This window comes from Phaethon aethereus (assembly GCF_964289735.1).
Source record: "Phaethon aethereus genome assembly, chromosome: 5".
NCBI classification, from domain to species: Eukaryota; Metazoa; Chordata; class Aves; order Phaethontiformes; family Phaethontidae; genus Phaethon; species Phaethon aethereus.
The window spans coordinates 6,278,697-6,293,398 of NC_138579.1; the positions used below are offsets into that span (position 1 = coordinate 6,278,697).

At 40.6% G+C, this 14,702-nt stretch overlaps 1 protein-coding gene across 1 annotated transcript; it reads left to right on the forward strand.

Annotated features, from left to right (window-relative positions):
• Nucleotides 1-1,859: 1,859 nt before the first annotated feature.
• ACTR10 (actin related protein 10) lies at nt 1,860-14,135 on the forward strand (the record flags this gene model as incomplete). Its single annotated transcript, XM_082000075.1, has 13 exons — nt 1,860-1,936; nt 4,213-4,285; nt 4,812-4,894; nt 5,939-6,047; nt 7,780-7,887; nt 8,251-8,318; nt 8,616-8,695; nt 9,077-9,112; nt 10,300-10,379; nt 10,473-10,546; nt 11,001-11,082; nt 12,542-12,743; nt 13,954-14,135. The coding sequence occupies 13 exons, from the start codon at nt 1,860-1,862 to the stop codon at nt 14,133-14,135; spliced, it is 1,254 nt and encodes a 417-aa protein (XP_081856201.1).
• Between the last annotated feature and the right edge of the window lie 567 nt (nt 14,136-14,702).

Here is a 14,702-nt window from a genome sequence, read left to right on the forward strand (position 1 = left end):
CAATGGCTTCTAGGTGGGTGTTCACAAAATCCCTCAAAGAATGCTGTGTTTCATCTAGTGTATAGCTAACCCTCTTGTCTCTGTCAGTATAGCACAGCCACTGCCTTTGCGGATGCAGTCAGCATTAGACAACCCATGGCTGATGCTGGGGGCCTTGCACAACTGCAGCAAACTCTTGGCATCCCCGGTTTATTTCTGGCAGATTCAGCAGGATTGCTAGCCTGTGGGGCTTATTAATTCTTGGGGGACTTTTACGTGTTGCCTTTTGGCATGAACTTTTCCTCTCTTCAGTCTGTTTTTGGATAGCTGTCCATTCACACCCTGAAGTACCTGTAGAACCCATTCCCACAAACTCACGCTAAGGGGCTTTCATGACATGGCAGTTACAGACCCGAAATGTCAATACCACCTAAGGAAAGCTGTGTATTTCAGACACTTTGAATAACTTACTTGTAAACATGTGGTGACTGACCTCACCTGTAGCAGAGCAGACATTTAGCTATAATGCAGAGATGAAGACTATTTAGAAAAACTTTTTCATTTCCCAACCTTGATGGGGTTAAAACCGCAGCACTGAGTCAAAATCTTTCATTGTAATATGCAGGTACTTGCACACCTGCACACAAAAGCAGCTTTTTCTTTGCTCCAAAACTGAGTTAAGATCTTGGTTTTGACAGCCTGTTATTTCCTGAGGATTTGCGGTAATACAGCATTCCCACAAACTTTGCAAAATGTGTCCTGTGGTGCAGCTCCATGACTATGAAAGTCCGAACAGTAATACCTTTTTCCCTTCAAAAAAAGACAGATGAAGGCAAAGCCCAGCTGTATTAGCACAATTATACGCTTTCATGAAAATTGATAAAATTGAACTAATTCAAATTAGATTTTTAGCACTTGTGTCCTACCGGTTGACTCCCACCACAGATGATCTTCTACCACCTGTCTACCAGGCACAGGTGACTCAGTCTTGAAAGCACGTGTCGTCATGGTGGGGTTTATTATTCTTACCCTCACTGTATTTGCAAACTCCCGTCTTCACTCCTGACCACCACTCTCTTGGAGCCATGAAGAGATTGGTATTTTTTGCCCACTGAGGCATTTTATTTCTGTTTGAGAGAAAGGATACTCTACCCTGAGGGTACCTACACATCCAGCCTCACGTTTAACAGCTCTCGCATTAAATGTCGCGTAGCCAGAAAAGGTACTGCGGGGCCCACGGTGGGTTTAACTTTTCACAAGGGCTTTGGGTGAGCTGTGGGAGGACACAAGAAACAGTGTGACGCCAGGTTGGATGGCACGGATAGGCGATGTCGTGCCCTTCAGAAACCGTGCTGAGCAGCATAAATTAACGCATCCCTATAGCACGGGCGCTTCAGTATGGCTTGACCAGCTCTGGGCGCCAAGTCGCCGCTGCCATTTCGCTCCTGATAACAGAAGCCCCAGCCCGGGGACTCCTGACATGAGCAACTCCCCGCCCCGCCTTCCCGCCGCCACTCGCGTCACCCGGCTGCGCCTCAGGGGCCTCGTCCCGCCCTTCTCCCTGGCGGAGGCCGTGCCCGCCGCCGGGGCGGAGCGGAGGGAACGCCGAGGCGCACCGAGTGCGCCGCTGCCGCCGCCACCGCTGCCACCGCCGCCGAGGCGCTCCTGCCTCCATCCGACCTCTGCGAGACGGGCGGCGGCAGAGTGTGGGGAGGGCGGCGGGGCGACGGGCGTGCGGACAGGCGCCACGGGCAGTCCGCCGCGCGGGGGAGGAGAAAGGCCCCGTCGCTACGCGCCGGGCAGGTGGAAGGCCCCGTCGCTACGCGCCGGGCGGGCGGAAGGCTCCGTCGCGCCGCCGCCTGAGGCGAGAGGAGGCCGCGATGCCGCTGTACGAGGGTCTGGGCAGCGGTGGGGAGAAGACCGCCGTGGTCATAGACCTGGGCGAGGCCTTCACCAAGTGAGTGGTGCCGCGCTCCCCGCCCCGTCTGTTCCTTTTCTGTCGCGACAGGCTTCCCTGTGGAGCTAGCGTCGCGGCAGCGGGGCGGGCCTGCCGTCGGGATAAACAATTGTGTGGGGTTTTTTCTCCCCTCAGCCCCTTTCGGTAGCGATCTGCGTGGTACAAAGCCCACAATAACAGCCTTCTTTTTTAGTCTTGTGTTTTAGACAAAAAACCCGGCGTAACTCGAAGTGGAAAGAGAAACGTTCAGTATTTATTATTTATGTCGTGAGCCAGAAATGTAGCCGTGCCTCTGCCCGCCCCATGTCGAAATGCCTCGTTGTGTTAGAAACCCCCAACTCCCCTCGCTGTGTTCGTGTCCCAGGCACACGTAGGCCTCACAGAAAAGGGGCCATTAAAGCAATCCAGCCCCATGCCTGAGGTTAGAATACTCTGGAAATGTGCCCTGAGTGTCAGTGGCTTGTTCGGAGAGGCAGATTGCACACGTTAAAAAAGATTGTATCACAGGAAAATCACCTTTTCAGATGTATGCCACTCTTTAGCCTAGGCCCGTGTCTGTGTCCCTGTGGATGCATTTACCAGCTTGAAGCCCTAAGGATATCTGCTTCTCTAAAGAGGCAGGAGTTGTTGGTTTTGTATTTGTATTTCTATCAAACTTGTTTTTGTATTAAGTTGTACTTGCTTTTTCTTCAAGTGGCTGTGTAATTGCAGACCAGCAGGCAGGCTTTGTTACCTGGAAATAGCTGCAGTGTCATTATGGAGAGGATTTAACAAAGCCTTCATGCATAGAAACAAGTGATTCCACGAGTGGCTTCCTGTGGATTCATGTCGTGTCACCGATTGCAAGCTTTTCCCGAATTTGGGGCGCTTATGAGGTTTTATCCCATGGGCATTATTTGTCTAATAAAATGCTCTCATGGAAAAACATTTACCCTGAATAGCGTGTTTTTAGGGTCTGTTTCCAGCCTGCATGGGGAGCTGGAGTAGATGACTTAAAAGTCCCTTCCAACCCAGAGATTCTATGATTCTGTAATAAGAGATAGCAACTTAATTACCTGAGAGTAATTATGAGTAATTATAGAGGCAGATGTCTCTATCTGTCCTTTTCCAAATAAGTCTGAAATGAACCAAAGGTTCAAAAGTTGTCAGGCTGACAGACAAGGACGGTTGTGTGTACACACTGGGACCGCACAAGTCTTTGTCTAGGTGACCAAAGAAAAAAATAAAGTTCTGAATTATGTCTATTTTAAGATATTTTTTTCTGAAATCTGAAGAAACATGTTGACAGTTGCCAAATACCAAAATAAAGTATTAATTGACCTTTTGCATTAAAAGTACTCCGAGTCCAGTAGCTTTATAGTTTTCTACTGGTGTTTTCTACCATAGCTTTCTTCTGATGTTTGAACTTAATGGGAGTGGCAGTGGTAAAACAAATGTCAAGCGCTGAGTTTCTTAAAAACAAATCTTGAATTTCTTCTGTTTTTAATTTGCCTTCTTCAGTCCATGGTTCTTGTGTCTTTTAAGGTGCAGTTGCTTTATGAAAACCAGATGGGTTTCTGCAAAGCTTGTTTTGGGGTTGCTCCTATTTTTATTATGTTGCATCTAAGTTGGATTCAGAGCCCTCATGTTTTGTCAGGAGGCCTGGAGTAGTAACCTGTCATCTTGAGGCAGTAATACCTTAAATCACCCAGGATGCTTGTGAGGGGGATGCATTTCAAAGCTGAAAGCGGGAAGAAAGTGTCAGTGGAATGTTACTGGTCAGCAGTGAAATAGGCCACAGGACCTGTATGATTGTGATCATCATGTCTTTGTCTTTTGTTTCTTCTAAATAAACATCACAGAAAATGAGGATTTAAAGAGGACACGATAACTTAATCTCACCTGTGTTTACTGAGAGCTTCAGAGAAAACTGTGGGCCTGTGTGGAGGATGCAGGAAGGTATTTCTTTGGAAATTTAATAGGCAGTAAGGAAGGTTGTCCATGGATGATTGTAAACAGAAAACTGTAGTCAGTGGAAAGTTGGAGGCACGTCAGAGTTGAGCATTACTGTCCTTACAGAAGTGAAGAAAACTTGTTTTGTCGAATGCAGCTGAGAGGGAGTCAATAAAAAGTTAGAAAAATCTTTCTCATTCAGAATGTCCAGATGGAAAAGCTATATGCAAAACACCTCTTTGTGGTCACAGAAATATTCCTCATTAATTACTCTTTGATGGTTCCTAGGCCCAGTACATTAAATAGTGACTTCAAATGATAAGGTTTTCAACATTTTCTTTTAGGTGTGGTTTTGCAGGAGAAACAGGACCAAGGTGCATTATTCCTAGTGAAATAAAGAAACCTGATGTCCCAAAGGTAACCTATTTTACCTGAACTGTTTTACCTTTATAATGTTCGGTGTGTTATGGTATAGAAAGAATTTGCAGATATGTTTTCTGTCCATCATAAGCTATTGTTCATTATCTTCTAACTGCTTCTATTAAAAGATTGTAACTAGATACAAGTAAGTGTGATACCAATGCTGATGTTAATGCATACTCATTACCCATGCAGCTTATGTTTGGGGCATTTATTGAGAAATTTCTTTGCCTAGCTATGCTATTTTTTTTTTCTTTTAGTAGAGGATGGCAGCTTTGGAAAAATAGTGTTGAGATAAGTTACCAGTACAAAAAATTAGCATTAATAAACTCTGGAATTTAGTTACAGGGTAAGTTTATGAGATGCGTTGTTAAGGACATAGAGCAAATCAGGTAAGAGCGAGGATTTCTTTATATATGTGAAATTATATATGTTCAGGTAGAATATATTATTATATATGTATGTATTTATATATAATCATTGCCTAGTATTTAAGCTGACTGTGGATATTTTTACCTTACAGCCTGTCAAAGTTGTTCAGTATAACATTAATACAGAAGAGCTATATTCGTATCTGAAGGAATTTATCCACATGCTGTATTTCAGGTAAGAGAGACTTGGATGTTAGTTATTCAAGCCTTCTGCAGCTCTTTTCTGAGTACATCGGGAGGTATTACATGTGTGACGGGAGGCTGCTCTCTAGCAGAGTAAGGAAACAGAAACAGTATTTTGCAGGTGGCTGCCTGGCTGTGTTTTTGCAGGAGAAATTCAGCGGTGCTGAGATTCAGATTGTATTATAAAGAGTGAGTTTCCTGAAGCATCAGTTGCTCTCTAGAAATAAGAAGTATTTGATAAGTTGCCTTTTAACTGTGGCACTTATAAAGGGCTTGGTAGGGGAAAGTCATTACCTAAGGAGTTGTACTGATTTTGGTAGGGCTGAAGCTCATCTTGTATTGGTGCAGAACTCTCTCCACATGACAGTGGTTTGGAAGGAGGAATCTTAACCTGTGGAATATTTTTACTAGAGTAATACATCTTTTTATTGCATTTTTAGTACCATTAGTGAATAACAAAGTTGGACTTAGTCTTTTCTCTTTACTTCCAATCCTTATTTTTATGCAGTAAAAATCATCTCTTGACACAGGGAAACAAGTACTTAATTTCTGTGCCTCACATCTTCTAGTGTGGGTTGTTTGGTTTTTTTCTTGTCCTTGATCATCACTTTGTAACTGAAATCAGGACAATTCCATCCTTTTCCACTGAAATCAAAACATCTGTATCGTCATTCTTCCTGTTTTATGGACACGCTGCATGGCACTGGATGAGCCATTAATGGATATTGTGCATGCCTATTTTTGCATTTCTTTATATTGATTTAGAAATGTCTAACAGATATTCAGAAATACAGCCTGCTTGGCAGATAGCTCTGTAACTTGTTTTCTGTAACTCAGTTTCCTAATTTTCTTTTAGGAAAGTGGTGTGGTTTTTTTTAAATTTGTGAAAAAGACTTTGGTATCTGCTGTAGAAGAAAATGCTATCCAAATGCAAATTTTTAAGATTTTTTAGGAGAATGGAATATGAAAACAAGGTAGGTCTCATAATATGTGATTAAACTTACCAATTTTGTTTTACACATCTTGCCTTTTTTAGACATCTGCTGGTGAATCCCAGAGACCGCCGTGTTGTTGTCATAGAATCTGTCTTGTGCCCTTCACACTTCAGAGACACACTCACAAGAGTCCTTTTCAGGCATTTTGAGGTACGTGTTTTACATAACTGTAAACAGTTTTACATACTGTATGTGCTCAGTATAGCACTTCCCGGTAGAAATTTTACTTACAACCGCTACTAGATGTGGACAAAGAAATTAAAATAATGCCAAAAGAATGAGACAGGCATAAAGGAGATGAAAAAAAGCTGATGATTGTCTGGGGAGGTAGGGCTTGGAGATCGGGCTAAAGGCCATTTTTGTTCCATTCTCACTCTTCATGAGGCCACAAACCGGGAGCCATTAACAAGAATCTGAAAGGTTTCTCTGCCTTTTATGAAAATACAGCTCACATCACACTGTTCCAGACAGATCCAGTAATCCCCATTGAGCACTGCCTGAAGCCAGCATTTATATTTAAACACTTGTTAGTGCTCTGTCAGCAAATCTCATGACTTCTACCAGAGTTAATATCTTTGCCTAGCATGTGATCTAACCTCTGGCTGTACTCATTTAGATAAAGGCTTACCTGAAATTTATTATCTGCTCTGCTTGATCAGTCTTTTTGAAGAGAAGTCTGAACCTAATTCTTGCTTAGTTCTAACAGGAAATGTTGTGGCAGGTTAATCCATACTACTTCAGTTAAGATAGAACAAAGGTTAAGGTTCTTCCATAAAAAGTGGTGAAACTAGTTTGTCTGCCGTACTTCTTCATTGCACTTCCACAACAACAGTTTACAAACTAAGCTTAAACATCTGCATAATTCTTTCCAACTATTGATAACATTTTCTGATGACTTGAAACTGCTGAAAGATTTGAGTAATGTGATGGGTTTTTTTTCCTAATGTCCTTACAGGAAAAAAGTATGTCTCAGATAAAGCACTCCCATGCAAAATTGGTTGTCAGAAATGACTTGTGACATGGAAAGTCATATTTTGATGGAGAGACTTTGTAACTTGTTAAGAAGCCAGCTAATACTGATGTGAGGTTAATTCTCTCTGGCTAATATTTCCATTTGGTGCAAATATTAACACATATTAATATTAATATAATAACATTATATTGATGAATATTATTATGAATATTAATATGAATATCAATACAGGGACAATATTGTAACTCGTGTGTCTGGGCTAAGTATCAGTAATGTTGCCCTTAAATGCAGGATTTATTGAAAGTGCTCTTGATTCACACTTCCAGGTGTTCCATTAAAGAAACTGTCGCTATCTAGGAAACTTGATTTATGGAATTCTGGGAGAAGGAAGTAATTCTCATGTAATTTTGACTTGAGTTTCCACATTGCTTTGGGGAGAGTCTTTCAAATAGCCTCTGCTGCGAATTTGTATGTAATGGTGTGTTATTGTAAGGCACACTTTTATGTGTTTTTTGGGACTTTTGTTCACATCTTCAAGTCTTTATACAACATTTCAAGTTAGTGGTGTTTTGGTTTCATTAATTTCTTTGCGATGACAATAACAAACGCGATCTATGACTTAAGATGAGTTCTCTGGTTAACACTTGATTTTATTATAAACTCATTCCAAGATTCGTTATTACTGAAGTCACTGGTATGTACGACAAAAAAGATGAATGTAGAATTTAGAATCTTCTTGTATTTTGTTCATTACTACACTACCTTAAAAACTAAATTAAAAATGGATACCTTAGGATATAGTTGTTCGGGTTTTACTTTTCATATGACATTTGGGGAAAACAGCAGTGCTTTGAGTGGTTTGTTTCTTTCCCCCCTCTTCTGTTAATTGTCCTTTTGGTTTCCATGTAGGTACCTTCTGTTTTGTTTGCTCCAAGTCATCTAATGTCTCTCCTGACACTTGGGCTCAATTCTGCCATGGTGCTAGACTGTGGATACGCAGAAAGCTTGGTGCTGCCTGTATCCTTTAATAATACACAAACAAATTTTTCAGCAATAAGGCTGTTGTGACAAGATATTTTTATAGACTTCAAGTGTCCTAAAAAGTAATAGGAGCAGATCAGCCCGTCCAGCCTTTGACTATAGGATACCGTGACTTGGGGAGTCTTTTCACAGCTGACATGCTAAATCTGTGTTCCCTCAAAATCTGGGAAGGGTGGTTCATAACTCCAGCCTTTATATACTAGAAATTAGTTTTGGAAGAAAGCAGTTAGAAAGTATTTCAAGTAGTTACTGAATGCAAATGCTGAGGGGAAGAAGCATTTTGTTCCAACAGACTGACAACTCATAACAAAAAAGGACAATTTCCTGATCTTCATGTAGATATATGAGGGAATTCCAATTCTGAGCTGCTGGGGTTCTCTTCCTCTGGGAGGAAAGGCTATCCACAAGTAAGTTCACAGCTACGCATTCCAGGTTACCGGTGATTTATTTGTGAAAGTTCATCTTTGACCAATGACCGAAGATCCCTTTTGAACATGACTTGAATCATAAATGTTGCTGCAACAGCATCTGATTTTTAAAGTTACCACTGTGTAGCTTTTGTTGATGTAGTAAAAGCTGTGGAAATCAGATCTGCTTCAGTTTAAGAAGAATGTGACTGGCATGAATAAATGCTGTCCCTTAAGCATAATATAGAGAATCATTCTGAGTTAATAGCTAACTTTAAATAACTTAATGTGTTTTAGGGAGCTGGAATATCAGCTGTTGGAGCAGTGCACAGTTGATACAGGATTAGCCAAAGGACAAAGTCTTCCATCTGTGATGGGTAAGGTTTGTTTGATGTAGCATATGTGCTGTGAACTTGCATTAATAGTAACAGTGAATAAAATGAATTTAGTATTCACCGCATCTTATGTGATCTACTTTCATGATTTCTTTCTCCATACTTAAGTATATTATTTTATGAAGCCACTCATAACAGCAGGTTTGAATGAAGGCTGAGAACAAGCTCTGTAGTAATTTTTCAGTATGTTTTGAGAGAAGACAACCTTTTTATTTCTGTTCTTTATATTCTTTCTTCCTTAGAAATCTTTAAAAGCTGCTATCAAGGTGAAACTTTAATGTACTAAATGTAATTCAAATTTAATTTCATTCTTACGTTCTCTTTCTACTTAAGCTTTTGTTGAAAGTTATTTTTTTATTTCAGGCTCAGTTCCAGAAGACATAGTAGAGGATATAAAAGGTAAAATTTTGTGCTTTGGGAAACAAAGTTTATTTTGTGAAATAAAAGCTTTGTGAAAAAGTTTATTAAATTGTGTGGTAGTATATGATAACAAGTGTGCAATACTTCACGTTTAGGAATTTATTTTATCTTCTTTGTTTATCACATTTCTTACTGACTGGGAGAACTTGCAGTGTTCTTCCTCTTTGAAAGCAAAACCACGTTGAATTCCTCTTTCAGGTTTAGCCTACGTGTGACATTTTGGTATGTTAATCAGGTACGCAAGATGAGTCGAGGACTACATTTACACCAGAAAAAATAGAGTCTATCTTTGGGCAGAACTTGGATGAATTCCTATGTAATGTTTTATGTGCAACAGATGAAATTATATATAATCATAGAAAATAGCAACTAGCATGTCTCTTCTGGACCAAATTAGAAAGAAATCAATCAGTCAAATGCAAAATGCAGCTGGTGCTTTGTCAAGTGGAAGTTGCTTTTCTAGTTCCTGGACTTGAACACAATTTTTTGATCAGTTCTGGTTTTCATGCAGTCTTTTGGAACCAGATATAATATGCTAGGGTTGAAATTATGATTGCCGGTGTATCAAAGGGTTGTTTCTTTGTGACAACCATTTATGAAGAAGATACTCATTTGTGCCAGATACAAATAACTAAGTATATAATAACACTAACAGCTGGGATACAAATGAAATTGTGCTCTGTCAGTGTTGCCTGGAGAAAAAAAAAACCTCTGGAATTCTTAGGGTGCTGGAGAGTTGGACAAGGAAGAATATGGCATGATTACAGCTTGTTTAGAAAATGAGCAACATCTCATTTGAAGCCATGGTACAAGACCTGCAATGGTCTGATTGCCAGCAGAATAAAACCCCTGGCACTTTGTGGTAACCAAAGGCATGATCAGTAACATCCCTCTGTCTTTAAATCTTGTAGCTTGTCTGAGAAAGAAATCTTGCCTGTCCTAGCATAGTTTCAGTGTCAGCTTCATTTAAACTCAGAATCTAGATAGCATCTGAACTCTGCTGAAGTGTAGAAGCCGTTTTTCTTTGCATTTATTTGGTAACCTCTTGGACCAGTAAAGGCATAAAGTCTGTGTTCTTCTCTAAATTAAACAAAATTATTGTCTTTACTGGTGATGAAAGGATGCAACAAAGTCTCTCTTATGCCCCTTTCTTTTCCTTTGTGAAGTCCGCACTTGTTTTGTGAGTGATCTCCAACGTGGACTGAAAATCCAAGCGGCCAAGTTCAACATTGATGGCAGTGCTGAGGTGGGTGGAGAATGAAGCTTACCCTAGTCTTTCGAAGTGGATGTAGCCTTTTTGGCCTCTGAAGTAATGATGCACGTATGTTTCTATTTCTAGCGCCCTTCACCACCTCCAGATGTGGACTATCCTTTAGATGGAGAAAAGATTCTCCATGTAGTTGGCCCCATCAGGTGAGAAATACCATAGCATAGTACTTAGGAGGATGTAATTTCAACTCTAAATGCACATACATTTTCACAAAATTGAATTTTAATGGAACACTTGCATGTGCTTTTAATGTCTCTTAAATTGTGCTTTGTGCTGGGCACAGTGCAAGCCCATAATAAGAGGTGTCAGCTTCTCCAGAGAGCTCACAGTCGAAGATGAGACCAAACAGCTTGGAGAGATGGAGGAACCGGAAATGGAGTATTAATGCAGGATGACGAGAGAGGTTTAGTGAAGTGGACAGGGCGTTTTCTCGTCGCTGTTGACACCACCTGGTGCAGGGACTGTATGACAGAAGAAGTAGTGATGATGCGTTGTCAGCAGGAAGTCTGTAGTTATTTCCATCTCTGCTGTTCATGAGTGTTAGCTCATAGTGTAGTATTGCTTCTCATTAACACTCATTTCCTGTCTTTGCAACAGAGACTCCGTTGTTGAAATATTATTTGAACAGGATAATGAAGAGACATCGGTTGCCACTTTGATCTTAGATTCACTCGTTCAGGTATCTTTATATTAGAAACAATTTATTGAATGCCTCCAGCCTTAGAGAACCTGCAGTTATAAATGACTCTATATAGAGTAACACCCTCTGACTCCAGGTTGCGATTGGTTGAAAAGGTTTAGCACAGCATGACTTCTAGGGTTCTGGCACATGATGAATTTCTGTGGGGTAGTAAATCACCATGTGTCATCCACTCTGTGATTGTTTTCTTACTCATTGGTAAACTGCAATGTGTCTAGGACAGTTTTCTAAGAAACGCAGTGCTCACCCCTCAGCAAAAGTAATAAACTAGCTTGTGTTTATTCGGGGGTGGGGCTCTACGTACCTAATGATGAAGGAGTAATACACTAATACTTGGTGTTGTAGGAATTACGGTGCTTAAACTCGGATGACACAGGTATTCTGTTTCTTCTTTTTTCAAGGTGTTTTCCTCAGAGTTAGACTTTGAGTCCTGCAGAGTGCTGGTTTACCTAAGATAGAGTAAAATTTGGAAATCTCTATTACAGGCAGTATATTAGATTATATTATGAAAAATTTTCTTGGCATATACAAATGTTTCATTTTTTATTATATTTAGGAAAAAAAAGCATTAGAAAACCACTATAAATGGAAATTTTCATTATGTGGTGGTATATGTATGTTAATTAAAGTTGACTTGCTGTAGTTACTGATGCCATTTAAATTAGTCTGCTGAGACATAATTTATTGGAGAGCCATAGGCTTGGATGACATGACAAGCATTTCAATCAGAATTCCTTATGAAAACAAATGGTTTAGCAAGATCTGTGCCTGGACCCCTCACCTCTGTACCTCTAGGCATTTGCCTGGCATCACTCTTAGGCCAGAGGAAAGACAAATGTTAACTTTACAAGTGCTAAGTAGTGTCCAGTTACTTCTGCTGGACATGAGGACCACAGCAGTCTGGATTTTTTTTTTTTTTTTTTTCTCAAAGAGATAGCACAGATCTGCTTTTGAGGAGCAGAACTGACAAAGCTTGGTTTTCTCTGATGCCTAAGGCAAGCTCCAGGAGAAACCTTTTATGCCACTGTGACTTTTGCAGCACCGTTCTCCCACATGGAGCTAAAAAGAGTCAATCTTTTATGTATGAGTTTTCCCTGTCTGAGAGCACTGCTTGAGGCTTCACCTCTCTCTGGCATATCTTCTCCCAGAACTCATGGGAATTACTGTCACTAATACCTCTGTCCTCTGTTGTCTTGGCCTGTCTCAGCTGAAGGCCTTTACAGCGAGCTCGTGTAAGCCTTAACTGGGCGGTTCCTTAAGCCTGATTTTCTTGGGAAGTCTAGGGAAGAAAATGTTGGTTGTGTTTTGGCTAAACATGAGAAAATGGCAACTGAAGTGCGTAGAAAGACCGACTGAATTTCTAACAGACCTTTGAATGTTTGTTCATGCAACCTCAGTTAAAGTGTTTTGGTGTTTTTTTTATTCCTGTTTGCATTAGTGTCCCATAGACACCAGGAAGCAGTTGGCAGAGAACTTGGTAGTTATTGGTGGCACCGCTATGTTGCCAGGATTTCTTCACAGGCTCATGGCTGAAATCAGATACCTGGTACAGAAACCGAAATACAAAGAAGCGCTTGCTACTAAAACCTTCAGAATTCACACTCCACCTGCCAAACCCAACTGTGTGGCCTGGCTGGGAGGTAAGAATGAAAACAGCTGTTAAGCAAAGGTACAAAGTGGAAAAATAAAACCTTCCAGGTGGGATTTGTAATGAATAAATAGCAGTAAAACTTAGGTGAACTATTGAAATCAAGCTGCATTGGAGCTCTGTGGAATTGTTATGCCCTCCGGGAAGAAATCTTGCAGAGTAAACCTCCCTCAGGGACATTTCGGGGGCAGAAAGGCAGTGCAGGTTGTGGGAGCTTGAAAGAAGTGACTTGAAATTTGAAACTGTGTGGCAGATGAGGTGTTGACTCAAGTGCAGTACAGAGCTACCACCATGTGGTGGCACCAGGAAAGCAATTAGGCAGAGGAAAGACCTGCTGTGAGTACGGAGATCTGCTTATTGAAAAAACAAGTTTAATTACTGACTGAGGAGCCGTGAGCTATGGAGAGGCTGGAGGCTGCTAACTCCCTGTGCTGGTCCCAAGTGCCAGTACCAAATAGATAAACTCAGTGATGGATTTTGGATGAGGTACTGGCAAGATAGCGAAACAGAAGGGCTTGCCGTTTTTAGCAGCTTTTCAGAAAGGGTCTCAGGTTGATAAGAAGAATTCCTGCTTTTCTAAGCTTTCAGTAGATAAGCTAAGCCTACCTGCTATGTATGAGGAACTAACTTTAACTGCAAGGGTAGATTTTATTTCCATATGCTTTGAAATGTAAATGTTTATCAAATTTTAGTTTTAAAACCTTTTGAGTCTACTTTTAGAATTAGCAAACAAGAATGATTTATATGCATCAAGTTCTCTGATGCTTTTCTTCGCTGGCAGTGCTAGTCAGCTGCTGCGGTCTGAATTTTCTCACAGCTTGCGTAAACTTCTTAGGGGTATTGTGTGACACCCTTTCTGGGGAGAGGAAATTTCCTTAAAGACAACGTGGTTTGTTTGAAGTGTTTAAAATCAAAACTTCTAGGAAACTTTGTCATAAGAAGCAGGTCAGCTAGGCCAGTTTTGTTCTCAGCAGAGACTACATGATTCTTTGCTTTCAGTTACTTTCAAAGGATGTAAATGGAAGCAATTTGAGACTATCTGGGCTACTGAAAGGAAAGCGGTTAGATCCTCTCATTCCTTTAATTTCTGTAACAAAGCTGAAAAAGAATAGTGGAGATTCTTGATAGGAAGAAGTAGAAAAAGAAATTCAGTACATCAAATTAATGCAACTTCCCCCCCCCCCTCCCCCCCAATAATGTAGGAGCCATTTTTGGAGCACTTCAGGACATACTTGGGAGCCGATCTGTGTCCAAAGAATATTACAGCCAGACAGGCCGCATACCTGACTGGTGCTGTCTTAATAATCCTCCACTGGAAATGATGTTTGACATTGGAAAAGCACCCCCACCATTGATGAAGAGGGCTTTTTCTACCGAGAAATGAGCGCCTAAATGCTACAGAAGGATCCTCCTCATCTATTTCAAGTAGATATATATGCATTGGCTTTTTTTTTTTTAATTAAATAATTTGTGTGTCACACTATTAAATATGAATGTGGACTTATAATAACAATGTGGATGTTTTGGAGGGTATGGTGGTAGGTACTAACACAATGTAATACCACGTCCGGTTATAGTTTAAAAACTTAACTCTGGCAACTGTTATGCTATTTTGTCCTTTTCTGAAGAAATTCTGTACCATCATCAGTTGTAGCCTACTGAGTTGTTTGTTATTTATCTGTACAGTAAATGACATTGTTGAGAGAATTCGTTTTAAGATACTTTGATTTTAAATATGCTTAGAAGAATGAAGAGCAGTCTACTATGGGAAACACCTATGGAAACTTTTTGGCCAAATTCTGTATTAAAGTATTCCAGCCTTGAATCATGTGTGAGGAGATGGTTTGGGGCTCTTTATCAAAGGTGCTGGAGCAGTATTTCCTCTGCACACAGCCCTGTTTTGAGAGTTTTAACAGAGAACTGTTCTGCCTGTAATTCTCACATAGTGCTG